At 32.0% G+C, this 22818-nt stretch overlaps 5 protein-coding genes and 1 non-coding gene across 12 annotated transcripts; 2 read left to right on the top strand and 4 right to left on the bottom strand.

Moving 5' to 3' along the window:
• The first annotated feature begins 62 nt into the window (after positions 1-62).
• Positions 63-4034, top strand: LOC104717307 (casein kinase 1-like protein 3). Of its 6 annotated transcripts, none has more exons than XR_015568800.1 (16): positions 63-403; positions 522-562; positions 782-851; positions 945-1093; positions 1194-1289; positions 1371-1441; positions 1552-1613; positions 1695-1758; positions 1889-1973; positions 2057-2183; positions 2290-2366; positions 2508-2565; positions 2643-2779; positions 2984-3366; positions 3557-3615; positions 3712-4034. XR_015568800.1 is itself a non-coding variant. In XM_010434855.3 (14 exons), the coding sequence occupies exons 1-14, from the start codon at positions 328-330 to the stop codon at positions 3119-3121; spliced, it is 1251 nt and encodes a 416-aa protein (XP_010433157.1). In that variant the 5' UTR covers positions 63-327; the 3' UTR covers positions 3122-3470. The 6 variants fall into 6 exon arrangements, 1 of the variants encoding a protein (XP_010433157.1); XR_015568803.1 differs by having other exon boundaries at positions 82-403; positions 1695-1811; XR_015568799.1 differs by having other exon boundaries at positions 3557-4034.
• Positions 4035-5033: 999 nt separating this feature from the next.
• LOC104717306 (E3 ubiquitin-protein ligase ATL42) lies at positions 5034-6591 on the bottom strand. The gene has a single exon (XM_010434854.3). The coding sequence runs from the start codon at positions 6492-6494 to the stop codon at positions 5190-5192; it is 1305 nt and encodes a 434-aa protein (XP_010433156.2). The 5' UTR covers positions 6495-6591; the 3' UTR covers positions 5034-5189.
• Positions 6592-7546: 955 nt separating this feature from the next.
• Positions 7547-10382, bottom strand: LOC104717305 (AFP homolog 2). 2 transcript variants are annotated; one of them, XM_087469665.1, is made up of 4 exons: positions 10211-10382; positions 9563-9655; positions 8324-9293; positions 7547-8241 (listed from the first exon to the last, which is right to left on the bottom strand). In XM_087469665.1, the coding sequence occupies exons 3-4, from the start codon at positions 9213-9215 to the stop codon at positions 7868-7870; spliced, it is 1266 nt and encodes a 421-aa protein (XP_087325791.1). In that variant the 5' UTR covers positions 9216-9293; positions 9563-9655; positions 10211-10382; the 3' UTR covers positions 7547-7867. The 2 variants fall into 2 exon arrangements, with proteins under 2 accessions (XP_087325791.1, XP_087325792.1); XM_087469666.1 differs by having other exon boundaries at positions 10138-10362.
• Positions 10383-11039: 657 nt separating this feature from the next.
• TRNAS-GCU (transfer RNA serine (anticodon GCU)) lies at positions 11040-11121 on the top strand. The gene has a single exon. It is a non-coding gene; the product is annotated as a tRNA-Ser (tRNA).
• A 2584-nt stretch (positions 11122-13705) lies between these two features.
• Positions 13706-14296, bottom strand: LOC104720079 (uncharacterized). Its single transcript, XM_010438051.2, has one exon. It carries the CDS (start codon positions 14294-14296, stop codon positions 13706-13708), a length of 591 nt encoding a protein of 196 aa, XP_010436353.2.
• A 96-nt stretch (positions 14297-14392) lies between these two features.
• Positions 14393-22627, bottom strand: LOC147935822 (uncharacterized). The gene is made up of 2 exons (XM_087470303.1): positions 22090-22627; positions 14393-14457 (listed from the first exon to the last, which is right to left on the bottom strand). Exons 1-2 carry the CDS (start codon positions 22625-22627, stop codon positions 14393-14395), a joined length of 603 nt encoding a protein of 200 aa, XP_087326429.1.
• Positions 22628-22818: the final 191 nt, after the last annotated feature.

The following is a 22818-nucleotide window of genomic DNA, read 5'->3' as shown; positions in this document are numbered from 1 at the left end:
TACCATTGTGGCAATTAGAAACTACGATAATACCCTCGGGTTTGATATTGTATCGAAAGATTGGCGGACCCATAATGGCGCAGTGGTTAGGTGTACAGAAATGTTTTTTTTTTTTATAGACGGCTCAACTCAAGCCCCCGGGTCCATGTCAGTCAGTCACCGGCGTCAAACAAAAAAAATAAAAAAAATATACCTTGTGTATGTTTGTTGTCTCCTCGCTAATTTCTCAATTTAATAAAAACAACCCTAAAAAGAAAAAAAAAAAAACCCCTTATCTCTATCTTCTGCTCATGATCCAGATTCGATTTTGAATCCAAAAGCTTTGCCATGGAACGTATCATCGGCGGCAAGTACAAGCTCGGAAGAAAGATCGGCGGTGGTTCTTTCGGCGAGATTTTTCTTGGTGCGTGTGTGTTCTCTCTTCGTTCCTTTTGTTTCTCGAGTTCTCCTTCCTCTTTGATTCGAAAAACAAATTAACGCGTCTTCTGATTGTTTGTTTTTTTTTTTTTTTTTTTTTGCAGCTACGCACGTCGATACTTTCGAGATCGTTGCTGTTAAGATCGTAAGTTTCTCAGTTCGATAGCTTCGAGACGAATCCTTTTCTGGAGATTTGAATTTGAGATCTGCTCTGTTTTTTTAATCTCTTTATTCATATGTTCCTTTGAATTGATATTTTTCTGAATTTGTTATTCTCTGAATTGATCAGTGAAGCAAGCTTTGAGCTACTTTTAGCTAACAACTGTCTCCTTAATTCAATTTTTTTTTTTTTTTGTATTTGCAGGAGAACAGTAAAACAAAGCATCCTCAACTTCTCTATGAAGCTAAGCTTTACAGAATCCTTGAAGGAGGAAGTATGCTTCTCTGTTTCCTATTTTTCTTTTCTTATTCTGTAGTTGTTTGGTTGCGTTTTCTTGACCAGTATTAGCTAATTTTGTGTTCTGCAGGTGGGATCCCGCGCATAAAATGGTTTGGAGTGGATGGAACAGAGAATGCTTTAGTGATGGATTTGTTAGGGCCGAGTCTCGAAGATCTGTTCGTGTATTGTGGGAGGAAGTTCTCACCAAAGACGGTTTTGCTGTTGGCTGATCAAATGGTATGGATTTTGATTTTCCTAAGGGTCTAGTCAAGTCTTGTTGTTGATGCTGTTTACGTACAGATCATTTTTGTTGACTAAACTTATCTTGCTGTTACAGCTAACAAGAATAGAATATGTCCACTCCAAAGGATATCTTCATAGAGATATAAAACCAGATAACTTTCTAATGGGACTTGGCCGGAAAGCGAATCAGGTATACTTCTGTAGTTTCTTGTCTTCGTTCTAATGATAAAAAAGGGGATGGTATGATTGCTAGGTTTCTGTTTTTTTTCAGGTTTATCTAATTGACTTTGGACTTGCCAAAAGATATCGTGATGCCAACACCAACCGCCACATCCCTTACAGGTATTTGTGGCCATGTGTCATGATATTGTTTCTATCTTGTGTTCCATCTGTTTCTGTTTAAGCTTTACAGTCAGATCATACAACTTATTGCTTTATTCGCCTATGTTCAGGGAAAACAAGAACTTAACAGGAACTGCACGATATGCAAGTTGCAATACACATCTTGGAATTGGTAAGGGGATGCTGCCATTTTTTCTCTTTAATGTAAAGTAAATCGCCTTTTCTGATTTATATTTTTGTTTCTTTTTCACAGAGCAAAGTCGACGGGATGACCTGGAATCGTTGGGATATGTGCTTTTGTATTTCCTAAGAGGAAGGTGTGTTGGCTTTTTGACTTGCAAGAAACTAGCTAACATTGTGTTTTTGCAGGGTATTGTTATTCCTTCTTTTTATAGATTTACTTAAATTGTTTCTTGTGTTCCTATTTTGATGAACCTCCTTTTTTAGTCTTCCATGGCAGGGTCTTAAGGCTGTTGATAAGAAGCAAAAGTATGATAAAATCTGTGAGAAGAAGATATCAACTCCTATTGAGGTCTGTTTCCCTGTGTGATGAGTTTTTATTTTATTTTTGTTACTCCTCGTTCTATTAAATAATCCATATCCCATCCGTTGCAGGTTTTATGCAAAGGTCACCCTGTGGAGTTTGCTTCATATTTTCATTACTGCCACACACTGACATTTGATCAGCGCCCTGATTATGGGTTCTTGAAGCGGCTCTTTCGTGACTTGTTTTCACGAGAAGGTACTTTGTAAAAGACATATCTTCTTCATCTTTTTAATTCCCTCAGCTGATGGGTTTTCCTGCAATCAATTTACCTACCTTACTCTGTTAAATGTTATCTTTTCAGGATATGAATTCGACTATATATTTGACTGGACTATAATAAAGTATCAACAAGCACAGAAATCTAGAAATCAGTCTCAGGTATAGAATTTCGGTTTTTTTTCCTCCATCTTAAGTATTTGCTTGTTCTTTTCACTTGTAAAGAAGGTTCCTTTGATCATAAGTTTCCTGCTGTCACCTTTCGTTTTATTTTCTAACAAATATATATCCTTTGTACTGCAGGCAGTTCCCGGTTCTAGCAGCGCTCGTGCAATGCCAGTGGACACCACCAACCATCGGGGTAAGCTCTAGTTAATGGGTTGTTTGGTTTGTTGTTACAATTGTTTATCTTCAAATTTCTGACGCTCTGTTTGGCAGGAGGACCAAATATTTCTTATGAAGCCGAGGCCTCTGAACGTGTCAGATCGACTAATGCCATTGGTCCAAGCCCGCAGATAAATAATAATACTGCTATAGGGAGGAATGTGGGTTTTGATCACCCCGTCCACAAGAATGTATGCATTTCCAAATAACTGTTTTGTTCTGCAACTCGTCGCTTGTGTCAGCATGTCTTACCTGCAAATTGTGTTGCTCCCAGAACACTTCCTAAATCCCTAAAAAAAGCTTTTAACCGTTTTGGATTGTCAGTTAATTATACTATGCAAACTTGATATTGATCTTTGAGATATGACTATTATCTTGCTGATAACCCATTGCAGATGAACATGCCATCCACTTCACTATCTCCTGCCGGTACCTCAAAAAGAAATGTCGGACCTGAAACTTCAAATTCTGGGTATGGAAGTGGGAATAGAACAGGCGGCTGGACTTCCTCTTTCATGTCTCCAGAGAAATGATGCAAAGAAAAATGTAGCTTTATTCTGAAATGGTGAGTTGAGATTAAGCACAATGAATTTGAGTCACACCCTTATCGCACCTCTGCAACTACAGCAGAAATCAGAAGTTGGTGTCACTAACACCTTTGTATCTCCACCTTTGGGTGGAAGAAAAGTGCAAATGCTTTGTATGTATATTCCCTGAACTTTGTGGACAAGAAGGCGTTCGCTGAAGCATTTTATGTTACACACACAAGGCATGAAGTGTATGTTTGCTTTTCATTCAAGATTTTCCCCAACCTTTTGTATAATTCTTACACCGGATGTGTAATCTTGTTATGTGATCCATATATATCATTTTTTTTAGATACTCTGTGCTATGTGATTTAATAATAACCTTGTGCTGCAGCTTGATATATGTATACATTTGTTAATGGATAAAACCGTTCTTTGCAGAAAATTCCAGAGACAAGCTTGAGCTGAGATGTCTTCAAAGGCTTAGCAGTTGTGCACAGGTTTCTTTCCCAGCCGCCCATGTTTGATTCTTGTTATTTTCAATAGGTATAGATTTTTAGAGTCAACATGGGGGTTAAATTTTGTTAATAACTCAGAGATAATGACTGAGCAATTAATATGGAAAAGAACAAATGTGTGAGAAAAGCTCATGGAGCCAGTCAAAAGGTCGATGTTTCTGCCGTATGAGACAGCTCGATTTGTTGCCCTCTATCAGGAAATCATCATCACCCAAAGAGGTAGGTGTAGGTTTGTTATATGCAGCTGTGATGAAACAATATCTTAGGGCATAGGGGGAAGATCCAATTGTGTAACTACTAAAAGCAAGTTTGTGTTATATTTCTTCCCATCATGACGTTTTACTATGTCTAGTATTATATACTCTTCAAAATTTGTTTTAATATATTCCTAATTTTTTGTATTTATGTATCCTCAAAATTATATTTTACTAAAATTCGAGCATACACCAGCTCTAATGGGAGATAGCACACTAGTACAAAAGAGAGGGTCGCAAACCTAAAACACTTATAAAAAGTACAAAATAGTTTCGTTAGGTTCGATTAAATAATTTACACTAGAATTGCGTGTCCATTCATAAACGTCATAAGTTGGACCATATGATATGTATGATGCAATGACTTCCTTTTTACATAACAACAATCTTTTTTTTTTTTTTTTTGGTAAAACATAACATAACATAACAACAATCTTTGGCCTCATTTACCTATTGTATTGTGTATTATAGCATAGTGTATGCGCTTCTATGCATGACAAAATAAACATATAATTTAAGTATAGTGTGGTATATAAGTATCATTAAAAGAAAATTTCAGAGGAGTCAGATTCCCACATCAATAATGATAAATATCTATATATTTATAATATATATATATATGATTGGTGGATATAATTCTGTAACTGTTAACGGAAAAAATGAACTAAATAATTAAAAAGAAAAGTGCTTTAAAAATGGGATTAGCTTTCATAATCACTTTCAAGTAAGCTACTACAAAGTAATTGCTTATATAAAACCTGGATTCAGTTTTCTTGCACTTGTTTTTTCTTCCTTTCAAATTGAGATGTTTATTAATGAATAAATTTGTATATATATTTAGTTTGTTATGAAATTAAAATAACATAGTTAGTAGTTAGTTGACCAACTACTAATATGTATTTTTGTAATCATATACATGTTTTAGTAATGTTAGTCCAAAACCAAATAATACAACTATCAAGAGACAAAACCAAGGGGTAGTTCATTTTATTCTGAAAACCAGGTAAGCTGACATGTTCTACTTATTGAAAACAATTATTGTGCTCTTTTTAAAATAAAATCCTGCAATAATTCAACCAATTGTTATATTATGAGAGTCAAAGCTTTGTTTATTTATAAACCCATCTTATTTACTTACACAAACCATTTTCTTTTGATCTAACTACCATGGAGTATAACTTTATTAGAATTCTCTAAACATAATCTCGATTTTTCGGGTCAATAACAAAAATAAAAAAAGCTAAAGAAAAATTTGAATCTGACAAAGAATTACAAATCTTGAAGAAAGATAAAGAAACTAAACTATACATCAAAGTGTTGGTATGTTGTGTTAGTTTGATGTCTTTTTTCTCTGTTAGCAAACCATTGAGCTGTTCTTCTAGCGATCGGTAGCCACAAACGCCGTCTTCTCTCCTCCGTCTCATTCCCTCCGGTTTGTAACGCAGACGCAGTGGCTGCGGTTGAACCGCTGCAATCTCCGTGAACCGCAATACTTAGTCTAGGAACGGCAGTGATCTCAGACACTGATCTTCTTCCTGGTTCGATCATAACGCTTCTAGATTTCGAACTAGAGTCTCCTTTTTCCGACAATAACATAGTTTTCATAGAAGTGAGCTTGTTCTCCAACATTCTCTTCGCTTCCATCTCTTCCTTGATCCCCAAGATACCTGTCTGATCCTCTTCATCTCCTTTACTCTTCACTCGATCCATGGACGAGAATCTCTGGCTAGAAATCGAATTTACCATCTCTGAGTTCAAAAACATCAAATCCGACGAACTAACGTTGCTCCAACGATTCTTGAACACAACATCCGACACAACGATCCTATGATTGAACTTATGCATCAGCTTCTTATCATCTTTATCATTCACTTGTTGATCAAGTAACGTTTTCTCTTTATTACCTAACTTCAGAATCTTCCGAAAACTCCCTCCTATGCTAAATCTCGACGACCCACCAAGTTCTTGTCTTTGTCTTCTCTCTTCTTCTTCTCTCTCGATGTAAAGCTCCAAACTCGAATCTTCTCCAACCTCAGACTGATTCAAGAACCTGAAACTGTTTCCGTAATTGAAAACAGAGGAATCTTCTTCCATTGAGACTTTATCTCTGCAGAGAGGACACGTCGCGTGCTGCTCAAGCCACTGATCGATACAACCGATGTGGAAAGCGTGTCTACATTTAGGCAACAATCTAAGAATCTCAACACTTTCGAATTTAGACAAACAAACAGAACACTCAAGCCCTTGTTTTGATCCTTTCAAAGCAGAGAACCTAAACAGAGGAAGAGACTCGATTGCTGCTTTGTCTAAACCGGAGAATCGATCCGATGAGGCCGTTGACCGGTTAAAGAATATTCCTTGACGAAGCCGACGATTGTATCTTCTTCTGTCGTCGGAACCTGACCGTAGATCTATGTGGCAGCACTTAGCGTAGACGAGGAGGACGAAAGTGAGTGCGAACATGATGGCAAGAACGCCGGTGACGACGGCTAAACTCGGTTCGAAATTGGCGACGAGGTCTCCGTTTCTGAACGGAGGAGGAGGCTGAGCAGAGACATAGTGATAACTATGGAGGAGTGGAAGAAAGAAGAAGAAGATTTGATACATCGGAGGGAGATGAAAGAAGATCTTTCGATACGTGAGAAACTTTTGTTTCTTGATTTTTTTTGTGGGGTTTGAAATATTTATGAAAATGGAGATTATGTGAGAGATAATGATTTATAAATTTTCTCTTTAGATGTAAATTAATATAATTACGTCACCTACGTGACAACATTTTTGTATGCTATTTGCTTTTTATTTTTATTTTATTATTGTCTTTTTTAATTTAAAACAATTTTATCATTCGGTGGGCTGTTATTCTCATACCTCATTTTGATGATATTTAGTGGTATATTTTATTTGTATACTGATTGGGACGTATTTATCATTCATTAAAATACAAATTTGAAACCTTGCATCACACATTTGGACTAGTATTTTTTTTTTTTTTGGGTCTACCAACAATAAAAAATAATTAAGGTACAAAATAAAACCAAATCTCTTTTCAATTCAGTTCATTGTATTTTTGTTATACGATTTATATTTTGCTATTTAGAAGAAGAAAAAAAATATTTCATCTTAACTGTTTCAGAAAACTAATATCAAATATTATTATACGTTTTTCTAGATCGTTCGTTCGTGTAATTATGGTTTGATTGAAACAAGTAGCAATAAGAAGAGATTCGAACCATGGTCCATGGTTTTCCAACTTCTTGATAAATCATTAAACCATGGTCCAAGAGAAGCACTATATATATTGTTTCTTCAAAAACTAATATAAGTCATGGAACTCCCTTAGTATGGTTTCGTGATGGGAGTTATTCTACTAAGTATACTAATATAAATGTTTAATGAATTGTGACAGATTAAAATGGTAATGAAGTATGAATATAATTGCTATATTCGCTCGGATGAATAAGAGAAAAGTCAACCACCAGCTGCACGAAATCGCCATGGGGAAAAAAAAGAAAAGTCAAAGTTGCATTTTTCATGATTGAGTGATGGGTTTCATGCTTTACTATTTTAGTCTTTCAATTACACAAACCAATAATCTTAGATTTGTTTCAATTAATAAACTAATTAGTATTTCGGGTTTATGATTGAACACTGACATAGAATTTAACCGCAACATTATGACTTTATTAACTAAAAGTGACAAAATATTGTTCTTCAAAAAGAATAAATCATAACGATAATGTTGTGGATATATATAATTTCCTTTAAACCAAAAAACAAAAAGGAAGAGGCTTACACAATGTTGAGATGAAGAAGAACAAATAAAGATTACAAAAACATAGCAGAAAGCTCCAATAAAAATTTTGGCTTGAGAGGTTTGGTCCGAGCGAGAGAGTAAGCATAAATAAGTGTATATTCCAAAAAGATTACTCATGACAAACCCTTCCTTACGTAGTTACGTTTACACGATTTCAGACATCTTTTCAGGTGTGAGCTGACGCGGCAGTCATTCCCACGGATGATTCAGGGCTAACATACTCCTCGCTTGCGTGCCGGACAAACTCCTCTGGAGACATGTGCAAGCCATGGCAAGCACATACGATTTTGATCTGGTTTGCATTGTACCTGTATGTGACCCCAGAGATTGTCCTGCCGTGTGGGCCTGAACCGGTGGTTGAAACCCACGGTAGGTTAGGACGTGCACCAGATCCTCCAAACTTCACATCCGCTGCCATCCCGGGTTTTATGGCTGAAAAGTCGAAAGAGAAAGCTGCATTATCTCCTGTTGGCCGTTCTGATGCATCCTCAGATGAGCCTTCTTCTGCTACAGGCTGTTTTCCTTCGCCTTTAGCAGTAGCTTTTTGGGAGACAAAACAAAAAGATGTTATTATTTATGCAGTATGGATTTAGTGCCCTTTTCAAGGATAAGGTTTACTCACCCGAGCTTGATGGACCTCTTCCGGCGAATGGGGATTGAGAGAGCGCGACAATCCCGCCTGAACCGTCCTTATCCAGCATAGGGAGCTGGACCGGTGAGTATCCAAACATAATTGGGATATTTCCAGCATTAGCATTTGGTTGCAATACACTTGTGGCTGCTGCGTGTTGTCCAGACTCTTTTGCCGGTAATGAGTAAGGCATACTAGTGACGACATTTTGAGGATGAACTGTGAAAGGTACAGTGTAACTCATGCTGCGCATTGTAAACTCTTCGGTGCCAGATCCGCCATGGCTGCTCCTCCTTTGACCAATTAAGTTGTCCACAACGTTTGTCTCAGTAGGAGGACGTACCACTTCCTTTGCGTGGTTGGAAGAAGAACCGCCGCCAACTTCAGATTCTGCTACATCTTCGTTTTCAGCTGTTGATCCTTCATCTGTCGCGGTTGAAACATGGGAAGCTTTTGTCTTCTTCTCATGCATATCAACATGTGACGAGTCCTTCTCTTTCTTCTTTTCATCATTCATCCCCGGGAACCCAAACTTTCTTTTGTTTCCTGCTTCTTTCCTTGTCTCGTCATCCACCCACAAAGATTTCGTGGAAGCTTCAGCGTCAGTGGTAGGAGCTTTGGAGAGGTCATTGAAGAAATTCTGCTGAGGCTGTTGACCCGAATCGCTTCTCTGAGAACCAGAACTCGGTTCTGCTGGTCTTTGAGAAGTCGGATGGAGGAAGTTCTTGAAGTCATCAATCACTTTAGCACTTCGATCACCTCCCTCTGCCCTGTGAGTCTCCGAGGAACTTCCAGCATTATTATTGTTGTTACCCTTAGCTTTTCCTGATGATCCTCCACAAGAAAGACCCAAGCTGAGCTCGAGCCCATTATCATCCTCCATTTTTTTTTGTCAAATTTTTAAGTAACTCTGAGCAGCTCAATGGATCTTTAGGATATCCTCAACAGTCTTGATAATCATCTGAAGAAATATACATCACAAGAACAATCGTTAGCCAAAACTAACAAACGGGTTCTAAATACAAGAGCTAAAGTTAGGAACTTTGAGAATCATAGATGGCTGTGGAAGTAAACTTGTACTGAATTTATGGTGGTAATGACATCTACTCAACTAGCAAGTAGAAACACAGTAACAAACGGGCACATTCTCGCCAAATTCAATCCTAACATATCACAAAGCAAAGCTACCAGAACAACTAGTTTGAGAAACATGGGGACTCGTAAATGTACCTTAGAAACAAAACCATTGAAAGAAACAGTCCCAGCAAGCAATTTCTCAGAACCTCCTTGTCACTTCCTTAACAGTACGGTACCTTGTGGGTTCTGTGACAACAACAAAAAAAAGAAGAACCATTCCTAAAACTTAGGATTCAAAATAATTTCCATTTTGAAGTATAAACTAAAAAAGGAAACAAACCATTCATCAGTCATCACACAGTCACACTCCTATCTCAACTAAAACTTAAAAAAAAAAAATCAAAACCCAGAAGAACCGGAGAGATAGTATAAGATCTAGACAATTAAGCAAAGATCTGTCAGCTAAAACGAGGTATTGAAGAAGCACCAATTTCAGAAAACAAGAAAACTCAGTAATCTTTAATCAAGAAATCACATCAGAATATCACAAACTCTATAGAAAGATTGAAATCAATAACCCTAGACGCGATTCAGATGAACCCTAAAAAACAAGACAGCAGAGATAGTGCCAAATCAGCTCAAATTAAAGATTTTTTTTTTTTTTTTTAATTTCCAATCACAATCAGAATCAACTAAGAAGAAGAAGAAGATGATGATGATGATGATACCTGAATAATAATAATAATAATAATAAAAAAAAAAAACACACAAAGGGGAAGAGAGATGATCAGAGAATTAAACCCTAAAGCTCCGCGGCGTGGCTCCTGGAGAGTTTGCAGCAGTCCCGCACTCAGACAGCAGCGATTTGGGGGCTTCTTCGGGTTCGGTTCGGGGGACTAGAGTTTTTTTTTTTAAGTACGGACCATTTCCTTTTCCTTTCATAGTTTTTATTTTATTTTATTTTTTTATTACTATTATTATAATTTTGTTTCGATTTATTTAGTCCCATGTGTATCTTGTGCTTATTTTAGCTACATGATACACCATAACTACCATTACCATATATAGACATAATTATTATATACATATGTAGTTCTAATTAATTTTATTTATATAGTTGTATGGATTTCTTTATTTTATAAATACATGTGTGGATTACGTTTAAATATGTGTACTGTACATTCAATTGCGGATTATCACCTTGAGAGAGAGTGATGTGAGAAACGTATGAAAAAATTTGAATACATGTTTCCATACTGTCATACAGTAATCATGAATAATAAATAATACGTATATATACATTATGTCAACCAAAAAATGTATGAATGGAAGGAAAAACAATGGGCCCAAATTTCTTTAAAAGTCGAAACAAGTCCATAACTATTCCACATCTACCAAAATGATTTTTCATTGCTTTTATAAGTTTTTTTGTAAGGAACAAAAAAAAAACCACATATTTATACGTTTGTAAAGATATAATATAAACTTGGCCACTTATTATAAAATGAGTATTTATAGTTCCCCACTTTCTTCATAATAATTTTGTTGGACATAGATAATATATCATTATGTTCAAATATCAAAGTTCAGAAGTATACTAATATATTATAATTGTTTAACAGGCATCAAAGTCGCTTTGGCCGAGTGGTTAAGGCGTGTGCCTGCTAAGTACATGGGGTCTCCCCGCGAGAGTTCGAATCTCTCAGGCGACGATTACAATTTTTTTTTCCTTTGTTGCTGTTTGTTAAAATAGTTATTCTTGTGTTTTAAGCTTGTATTTTTTAAATAAAAAAAGCAAATCTATTTTTTTTTTTTTATGTCTAGTTGGAACTTATAAAGATTTTAAGTAATAATACGGTTGATATAATCTTGTCTATTCTATAAAATTTTATTCTTTATGTACGAACATGGTATGATCATGTAAAATAAATAATAAAGTAAAAATAGAAAGTGGACAAAATGAACTTTTAGATTTATTTCTCTTCTCTATAATTACAAAATCCACTAAGAATTCAGCAGAATAGTCATCATTGTACACTTCATCATACATAGAATAAAAACCGTTTATGAGCTCTACTCTTACAATACTCCAACAAATATCTGTCAAACCCAAAAGTGATCACCAATCAACTGTTGATTTGTTCATGCAAAAAATAAGTTAACATGTTACAAAGTAATTATACCATGCCGTCTTTGATTCCTTATCCAACCCATTTTATGTTTCTAGTTCTTGTCTCTTACCATTTCTGAAGTAATATGGAAAAAAACTATAATAATAAATATGACAAAAAACTAATTAAAAAACATGACAAGAGTAGAATATTAAAATGTATTGAGAATGGAAGGAAATCACACTAATTGAGAATTTGTGCGCTACAAACATATGTATATATAAATTAGTTTCTTAAGATTCTTTCACTTTTCTAAAATGCAAATATAAATAATTCATCTATTTTGCCTTTCAAAACCGAAACCAGTATGCATAAGTAATTCTTTAGTTTTATGTACCCACTAACTCAAATCTAGGTGTAATAACTGTCATTGAAAAATTAATTTACTGTCTACAAATATATTACAATTTGCCGATGAATTTATATACTTCAAATATCACTAAGTGGTATACTGGTATCATAAATTCCTCGAATCAAAATTCACAAAATAATACTCCTTCCGTTTGTTATTAATTATCGTTTAAGGTTCTCTCATACAGATTAAGAAAATTATTAATTTTATTGTTTTATTCCTTTTAAATATATTTTCTAATTTTTTAATTAGTTAAAACATTAAACAGTTGGATAAAGTTGGAATATTTACAAAATATTTTAATTGGAAATTTAAAATGACAAGTAAAACACAAAATTTTAACTCTAAAACGACAATTAATAATAAACAGAGGGAGTAGTTTTATTGTTGACCATTTGACACAAAAACTAAAATTTTTATGATAGGATATGTGGATGTACACTTACCCATACACATAGTGTTAAACGAGCTATATATTAATTATGTAAATATGTTACTAGACTTGTAGGCATGAAAAGATATATAATTTTTTTTAATTAGGGGAATAGTAAATATTTTATATGCTTTACAATATTAAAACCAGAACTATATCTATATGTATATTATTCGTTAAATTGTTGATATTGATCTGTTTTCTTAACCTAAAAAGTATTTCTCATTCCAAAGTTAGTATTACATGTTGATTATAGGTTCTCGGTAATTTGGTGAACTGAATCAAAACGATTTATTTCATGACTTTGCTTGACTTTTCTGCTTTGAAAGTAATCTTCACGAGTAAAGTGAAAATAATGTCCATGGAGTAAATTAATTATTTGATTAAGGCTAATCAAGAATTTTCAGCAAGATATATTTGTACAAAATCTTAACACGATTATTTTGGTCTAATTGGCATTTATACATATCAAAATCTTTGTTTATTGGTCTAATTGAACCAAGTTAAATCAGTAAATCATTTTGCAATATTTGCAATGTAATAAGGATGATATATATTTAAAATATTCACAAATACGGTTCACTCTTAGTTGAATTTGAAAATAAATAGTTACTGAAATTTACAGTTTGGATATGTTTGTAAATGTAACCATTTTATAGTGGTTAATTGGTCCAAAGCTTCCGTACTCTTAATTGATCTTGAGTAGTATATATGTACTGTTTCATAATCTTTGATAATTATTCTAGATTTAGGTATGAGATCCCATGACCCTAGAAAATAGCAATTAAACTGTATAAACAGCTATATATGTTTTATTGCTCTACAAAAATCCAATATATAAAATTGTCGCAGCCTATCACATTGTACCACAAATACTCCTCTTCTCCGACTTGCGTTCCAAGGCAGTGCACAATCGTCTATCAACTCTAATCCCGTGAACCTATGTTATCATCATGAAAACTTTACCGCTTGAGCTTGACGGTATTCGGCTAACGAATCCAAAGATATTTGTATCCAAATACATTGTGATACATGAAATCGCCTCACCACTCGATTACACCAGCAAAGGTAGGTTTGGGGGCGGGGAAACTATTTCTTAAAATTTTTGGTGATGTCCATCTTAAACGACTCGGCACTTTTTCTTTGTTTTGTCTAATTGAATCAATAAATCATTTTGTAATATCTGCTATGTAATATTTTCCAATATTTTTTTGTTTATTTCAATATTTTAGTTGTTAAAAATATTGTCCTTAGCTTCCTCACTACAAAAAACGTTGGAGACAGTGAATAAAAGAAAAATAAAAATTAAAAGGGGGAACAAAAGAAAATAAAATAAGCCTCTAAACCAAAACGAAAGACCTACAAAAAAACCTAACTGGGAAACATGGACTAGAATAATTAATCAATGGAGGAACTAAACCATTTGCAGCTTCTGGACTGAGGCTATATGTCATGTACTTGAGGAGATTTGCACCCTCAGATTGACGACAAAAATCATACATCATGTACGTCAAGATATTTGTGCCCTCAGATTGACGACAGTAATCATAGAGTACAGGCCACAAGTCACATTGAACCTTGTTGCGCAAGGCAAGGTATAGATATGAGTTTCCCGAAATTTGGCTCTTCCGCCGCTCGTCCCAAAGCTCAACAAATTCCTGAGCTTTCTTCAGAAGAAACAAAGATCGCTCCAAGTAATTTGTAGATTTCCAGAGCGGGTATTTCTCGTCTGCTTCACGTTGCAAATCTTCCATCTTCCTTACAAACATATGGACATATTCGTTCCCTGATAATTCATGTGGTGTCCTCAGTGTTAGTCTTCCATCGTCGCCGACCTTATTGAAAAACTCACTCTGGATATTTTTTGCGGTGGATGATTCAACGAAAAGGAAGAAGAAGAAAAGGGTGAAGAACTTTATGGCCATAGACATAGTTGGATATCAAGCTTAAGTTTCTGCATGATGATAGAAGTTTGTATCTAAGTATTATATATAGAGCTTCTCCACTTTTTTTTTTATTATTTTATTTCACTTGGGATTGGGTTTACAACTTCTAAGGTCATCTCTAATGGGGGTTTTTAGAGGAGTTTTAACTGAAAAGAAGCAAAAAAGTTAATCAGTTATATCAAAGAAAAAAAAAGAGTGCCTCTTATTTAGTATACTGATAATAAGAGACCGTACGTGTCACTCATTTGTTTGGGCAAACCAATTAGAGAGAACATTTTTTTGATAGTCGATTGATTTTTCTCTGAATCAAGTAATGGCCATCTTTCTTCTGCCTCCTCCGACGAGCACTATCGTCTTCTCCAGCTCATCGTCTTCTCCAGCTCACAGTCAATCATACGAAGTCCCAAATTCATGCGGCGTGTTCGTTTCCAAATCTCTGAGTCATCAGAGGTGGTTCCAATTTTGAATTTTTACGAATAACTTCACCAATTTTGTACATAGACGCACATATATAGATGTTTGATTTGCAATTTTGATGATACTCAGGTTAAATAAGATGAAGGAGCTTCGAAATTGGAGTACAAGCCAGGACCTCTAGATGATTTCCTAATGCAATCGTTTCGGAACAAATTGGTCCAGGTGAGTTGTAAACTGGATTTGTTTGGTTTCTTCATCAGTTTTGAGTGTTTTGGTCGGTTTAACATTTAGTCTAATGTTAATTGGTCATGTTCAAGTATGTGTAATAGGAAGTCGGGTCGGATTTTATAGTAAATGTGACCAGGTGGCACCATTTCGATTGTTTCCCTACTGATTCCGAGCCGATTGCTTCAGCTGATGATATCCAAGGTTAATCCGCTTTAGAGGTTAGGGTTTTCCTCTGTTTTCTATTCTACTGTGTGTTTTGGACTCTTTAGGGTTAGGGGGTTGTGTTTAATGCTTGTGCTTTTATAATGGTCTCAGAAAGATGATCAGGATATTGATGTGTGTATGTATATATTCAAAGTATTGTCACATTGTTTCTCAAATATAACAACGGTGATCACATCGTTGTCAGTGTCATGTTGAGTAATGTGCTGACATATCTTTTATATTTGATTCAATTGTTACTCAGAAGGCATTAAAGGAATGGGCCGAACATTGCAGGAAGGGGACACTAATGATCGTTTTGTATCCGTTGTTGCAGAAGCAATAAACAATCAATTTGGTGGGTTGAGTCTTGCGGAAAGCAACACTAATGTTCCAGTCTTACCGAGTCTAAGTACAACAAGCAACAAAAATCTAGTGTGGAAGCCTACGTCACATGGAACTTTACAGTGGACAAATCGACTTATTGTCATGCTCAGATCAGAGCCACTATCTATCCTAAATTTGATAACGAAAAGACTGACCAAGAGGTAAACTTTATAGTGATTGCAAACTGATGTTATGTAGTTCTTTATGGTGATTGCAAACTGAGTTGGCGACCAAACGGTTTCTCATATGCCAACCCAATATTTCATTTGCAGTTATACTGCAGTAGGTGTTTTTGTCCTTTCACGGGTGTTCAGGGAGGCTTGGGGAACTAAAGCTCTAGAGAAGCAGCTGGAGTCACTGTTAATGACATGTTGTCGCACAAGGTTGGTGAGTTTTCTTTATCTTGACTTCCTTTTCTATTTTTTGTTTTTAATTGGTTATGATTTGTACAAATACAATTAATCATTTTCACTTTTTATGATTTGTAATTCTATTTTATGATGTTTTAATGTTTTCTATGTTTAATATGTTATGCAATGCAATAATTTTATATTCTATTTTAATTTATTTATTTTCAAAAAAAAAAATCAAATTAAAAGCCTTAATATTATAACCCACCATTGAAGGGGTACATTTTAATTACAATACCCAAAGTTCTTATTTAACCAAAAATACAAATTATATTAATTAAAAAATTTAACAACCCCAAAACTATATCCCCCATTGTGGATGCCCTAACTAATTAAATCCAACTCATGTTAGGAGATTTCTCGTATATATCAACTCATGTTAGGAGATTTCTCGTATATATCTTCAACTCATTTCTTTATTTATAATATTATATATTTAATCATAAAGAAAATAGTTTTTACAAGATAACGAGATTATGCTATTTGCTTGCACATGTGAAATAAATAGGATTAAAAATCAAGACGTAAATCAAGAAGAAAAACAGAAGAAATCGATTAAAAAAAAATCGTTAATTCTCCGTCAGCATTATTTCAATGTCGTTCTGATAGCTTCTTCTCTTTTCCAATCTTATTTTTTTTGAAGAAAAAAATTGAGTTTTATGACAAAAGTTTTCTTTAGAATGTATTACAATTTACAAGGATAAAAATCCTCGATAGCGAGTGAATTACAATCGAAATATATATATATATATATATATATATATATATATATATATATATATTAAAGTATGTTTTAGGCACCAGGAAAACTTTGTGTGTTATATTTGATAGGTAAATAGTGTAATTTAATGAAAATGTCGCTATCAGTTAGAAAAAATCATATATATAAAAGTAAGGTTTTGGTCTTTCTTTATTGGTTGATTTTCATTTAATATTTTTTAATTTTTTAATTTTTTATTTGATTTCTAATTGTTTAATTGCTTTAAATAATATTTAAGACCCAATTAACACAATACATTTAATTCATACATTAAAATAAAATTATAACTAAAAATAAAATAAATCATATATATAAAAGTAAGGTTTTGGTCTCTCCTTATTGGTTGATTTTTATTTAATACTTTTTTTTATTTGATTTCTAATTGTTTAATTGCTTTAAATAATATTTAAGACCCAATTAACACAATACATTTAATTCATACATTAAAATAAAATTATAACTAAAAATAAAATAAATCATATATATAAAAGTAAGGTTTTGGTCTCTCCTTATTGGTTGATTTTTATTTAATACTTTTTTTTATATTTGATTTCTAATTGTTTAATTGCTTTAAATAATATTTAAGACCCAATTAACACAATACATTTAATTCATACATTAAAATAAAATTATAACTGAAAATAAAATAAATTATGTATTAATCATATTCCACCACTCAATTTTATTCAAACACAATAAATACATTTGTAACTCCAATAATTCTAAATGTAACTTCCATCAATTCTTATCATATAAATAAGCATTGCCTCATTCTCTCATATTGGCATTTTTTAGTTTCTCATTTTCACATTCTCTCATTCTCTTCCACTTCTCTCATTCTTTTCCACAATATCTCAAATCATTTTTAGTTTTTTTTTTTTATGTTTTCAATTTCTTATTTTTGTTGTATGGGTTACAAAAAACCAAATGAAATATCATTGTAAATTTTTAATGCTAAATTTTAATTTTAGAGACTACATGATATATATATATATATATATATTACATTGTTTTTATATTTAAAGATTCATCTTCATTATCTAATTTGGATTATCATCTTATAAGTAATCATTCTCTCCTCCTCTCTCACCAATATCAAATGTTGTTATATATAATATGTGTTGTAAGAGTTTGATTCTATATTTTAATTTAGAAATTATTATATATAATTAACAATTTAACATTGTTTTCAATTTTTATTTTATTTATATAAAAATAAAATATTTCTTTTATATTTCTTGCCTTTCTAATCTATTCATATTTATTTTTAAAATTTCCATAGCTAAATTTAAATTCACATATGTTGGTTTTAACAAAAAATCAAGTTTATTTGAGAATCTATTTTAAAAGGTTTATCTTCATTATCTATTTTAGATTAGCATCTTATAAGTCATTATATTAAAATACCATTCAACTAATTAAATCCTCTAAATATGAAACCATTAGTATGAAATCTAGCACTATAAATTATATTGATGTGTGAAAAACAAAAGGATTGAAGATATTCTTGGGGTTTTTAAAAATCTTTAAATTGAAGTTCATATAACTAAAAAAAAACTAATTTAGTTTGTCACTTCAAAGGTAATATTTTCAATTTGGAATTTTATGTGAGTGTTGAGTTTATATCAACAAAACAATGAAAAACTGTAAGTTTAATTTTTGATTGAGCCACTTGGCATTCCTTTTCTTTTAAGTCAAAAATAAATTAAAATATTTATTTATAATTAACCCACTTTTAAAGGTATTTAACTCCATTTAACTCAAATGTAACTCTTACCCAATAATTTTACATTCATTCCTCCAAATAATATATTTATCTTTCAAGAAAAAATGTTTTTGGTAAAATTTAAATGTTTATTAATTATTTTAATTGCTTTAAACTTTGAAATGAGGAATATTCTATATACAATAATTTCATACGTAGTTACTAAATTTTTTGATAATTTTATTTGATTCAATTTTACTATACTACAGTCTTATGTTTACATGATCATTAAAAAAAATCTTTAAATCAATGTTTAACCTCTATAAAACATGATCATAAACATAGATTCTCTCATATTAGGAAAATGTTTGAATTTCTATATTATTATTTATATTAATATAGCTAATCAATTTGTAATAATTTTTGTAGTATTGGTTAATTTTTGATTTATAAAAAAGTTTATATATTTTAAATTTTATATAATAAATAACCATATCAAAAAGTTGTTGATAGGAGTGTTATTTTGAGAAGTTGCAATAAATGTTTTTGAGATTCATACATTAGTATATTTTTTTTGAGATTATACATTAGTAAAACAATATTTTAGTTTAAGAAAATTTTAAGAATATAATCAAAAATATTATGCATACAACCACGCATTGTGTAGACTAATTACCTAGTATAGTATAAAACTAATGTCCTTTTGAGCATTTTGTTCACAATTTGTATAAATGATTTTATAACGTTTTGTCACTCAAAAATATGGGATTAACTACATCACATCTGAATTATGTTACCATTCTAAAATTTAATTAATCACATTGCACCCAAACTACATATATCGGTTGAACCCACAAAATTATGATCTCCGATCACAATTAGTTTAGTATTTTTGTTTATTTCGAATATTATCTTTGTTAGAATATTGTCTCGCAACAAATCTTGAAACATGCATGGATTAAATTAAAATAACATAAGCCTCAAAACCAAAACAAAAAGCCTACACACACACACACACAAGACGAAAAACACAATTTTCAGAAATAGGGACTAGAAACAAACTAATTAAGGAACTAAACCAAGCCAGCTTCTGGACTGAGGCCATATATATGTCCATATTTAGTTTGACTGGTAATCACGAGTAGAAGAAAAGCTCGAAAGAGAGGAAGGCGAAAAGACTTTAGAGAATACATTTACTTATTGATGAGTCGTGTAGTGCTACTGTACATTGTTAATTCCTTTTATTTACAAGTATCGTTAAGAGATCTTTCGTATCAACTCATTATTAATCTTTTTGTGTGATTATAACATAAAGAAAAACAAATTACAAGATAAAGGGAATTTGCTATATGGTACGTACCACATGTTAAATAACTATAAAAACTTAATATCAAAAAGGAAATCGAGAAGAGAAAAACAAAACAAATTGATTTTTAAAATTACTAGGTTTTGAACTCACGCTACGCGTAGGTTTATTTGATATATTTTGATGAAAATTATATATGATTGATTACGATAATAAAATATTATCTTATAAAAAAAATTAAATTAGTATTAAGGAAAAAAATGAATTTCAGATATACAATTTTTAATATATAAAATCATTTGTGTTATAAAATCAAATCTGATAAAAAAAAATCATGAATTTAACTCCACGTCCAGGAGAGGCGAATCAAACTGATGACCTCACGTATACTAAATCATTTATTTGACCACCAAAAAAATGAAACAATTTTATCATCATGAATTTAACTCGTTTTCATATTTAATTGATCGCTACCACCTATGTTTTAGTATTTTTATTCAATGTTGTCTTATTTTTCATATTCTTTCTTTTCATTTTCATTGTCAAATTTTATTATTTATACTCTTTTTCTTTTTATTCCTCGTCAACTTCTGCACATTCTTCCATTGAAAAACTTTTTTTTTAGACTACCACACAACTTGTTAATCCACCAAACTCCAAGAACAAAATCATTTCTTTTCTCTTAAAAAAAATAAATATAAAAATAAGGGTTGACAAAAAAATAAATAAAAAAATAAGATAAAAAAGAAAAATTAATGAAAGAATATCAACTCATCTATAATCATACACAAAAATATGTTTAACAGATCATAAGAAATAAAAAGCATAAAGTCTAGATAAATAAGATAATTTCTGTTTTACATCAATATTTATAATATTTTAAACTTTTAAAAGGTTTCAAAATACAAAATTTGAACCTTTTAAAAAGTTTCAATATTTAAATATTTTAAACTTTTAAAATTAAAAAAATTATAATATTTAAAAACTTTTTAAAGGCTAAAAACTTTTAAAAGTTTCAATATTTATAATATTTAAACCTTAAATTTTTTTAAATATTAGGATATTTTTTTTGAAACTGTTTAAAGTTTTAATTTGTTCAAATAAAAACTGGATCATACCGAATCAAAATTTTAAACTTGGACGCCTGATAAATCAAGCTTTACTGCTCATTCGTTATTGGAAGCATATTAATCTTATTTATACTGGTTCTGAACAATTGTCTAAAAAATTTCTAGCCGATGTGGGATATTATTTTTATTTCCATAAATTTAAAATTTTCTTTTTTCTAAAAAATTCTGGAAATTTAAAAAATGTTAATGAATGACATGTCAAATCCTGGTAGGTTGTTTAAAATAATTCTTAGAGGGATGTATTCAACTTGACATTTTAAGTGATTTGTGTGAATTTACAAATTCTATGTTATTCAATCATGGATTTTAAAAAGTCTATTAAAACTCGCTGTTATTGAACTGATGATTTAAAAATCTACTTTAAAATCCATTAAAATCCAATGTTATTGAACTGATGATTTAATATAGAAAATTCTGGAAATTTTTAAAAAATTAATTAGTGAGATGTTTAATCCTTATTGGACAGCTTAAAAAACTTATAGCTCCTACTTTTATTTAGTATAGATTATTTGTTGATTCACAGTAATATATCCCCTTCGAGCGGCTATTACGGTGAGAGTATACGACGTAAGAGAAATGTATGTGGTTTGGTTCTCTTAATTAGTTTGCATTACGGATCATTTTTTTCCGTTTTCTTTGTTGAATGATTTGTATCGGATCCCTAGCTTGGTACGATTATGCAGCTCTAGATACTATTCTCTCAGACTTCAATTTCTCATGAAAACCATATTTGTTTTATTGCTCTTCAAAAATCCAAAATCCAAAACACTACAAAATAGTAAGGGTTATTGGTTCTATGATTTTAATGGGTTTGAAAATCCAAACAAAAGTTATTCAGTCATTAATTTTAAAATATTTATATGTGTTATTGGTTCCATGATTTATAAATACTTGTTAAAATCCAATGTTATTCATTTAATGATTTATTTTTGAATTTCAAAATCCACATTATGTTTTAATGATTTGAATGGATTTGAACATGAAAAATAGAGGATTCAAATCTAAAATAAAACATATTATTTCAAAATTCATGTACTTTAATTTTCATAATTTACAATTTTATATGGATTTACAAATTATTCATCCAATATAGTATTTTTTGTTTCTCTTCCTCACTACAAAAAACTTTGGAAACAATGAATAAAAGAAAAAAAAAAAAAAAGAGGGAATAAAAGAAAATAAAATAAGCCTCCAAACCAAAACGAAAGACCTACAAAAAACCTAACTCGGAAACAGGGACTAGAATAATTAAACATTGGAGGAGCTAAACCATTTGCAGCTTCTGGACTGAGGCTATATGTCATGTACTTGAGGAGATTTGCACCTTCAGATTGACGACAAAAATCATACATCATGTACGTCGAGACATTTGTGCCCTCAGATTGAGGACAATAATCATAGTACGTCAAGTCACTTTGAACCTTGTTGCGCAAGTCAAGGTTTAGATATGGGTTTCCCGAAATTTGGCTCTTCCGCCGCTCGTCCCAACGCTCAACAAATTCCTGAGCTTTCTCTAGAAGAAACAAAGATCGCTCCAAGTAATTTGTAGATTTCCAGAGCGGATATTTCCCGTCTGCTTCACGTTGCAAATCTTCCACCTTCCTTACAAACATATGGAAATAATCGATCCGTGATTCATGTGGTGTCCTCAGTGTTAATCTTCCATCGTCGCCGACCTTATAGAAAAAATTACGGTCGATATTTTTTGCGGTGGATGATTCAACCAAAAGGACGAAGAAGTAGAAGAAGAGGGTGAAGAACTTTATGGCCATAGAGATAGTTGGAAATCAAATAGAGCTTTTAAGTTTCTGCATGATGATAGAAGTTTGTGTATATGATATAGAGGTTCTCCACTTTTTTTTCACTTGGGATTGGGCTTACAACTTCTGACTAATTAAATTTGGCCAACTCATGTTAGGAGATCTCTCGTATATATCAACTCATTTACTTATTAATAATTTTA

Source organism: Camelina sativa, chromosome 10 (assembly GCF_030686135.1).
Source record: "Camelina sativa cultivar CO46 ecotype springtype chromosome 10, ASM3068613v1".
Taxonomy (NCBI): Eukaryota; Viridiplantae; Streptophyta; class Magnoliopsida; order Brassicales; family Brassicaceae; genus Camelina; species Camelina sativa.
Note: the sequence above shows the minus strand (reverse complement) of the source record. Positions and strands in the feature narration are given on the sequence as shown.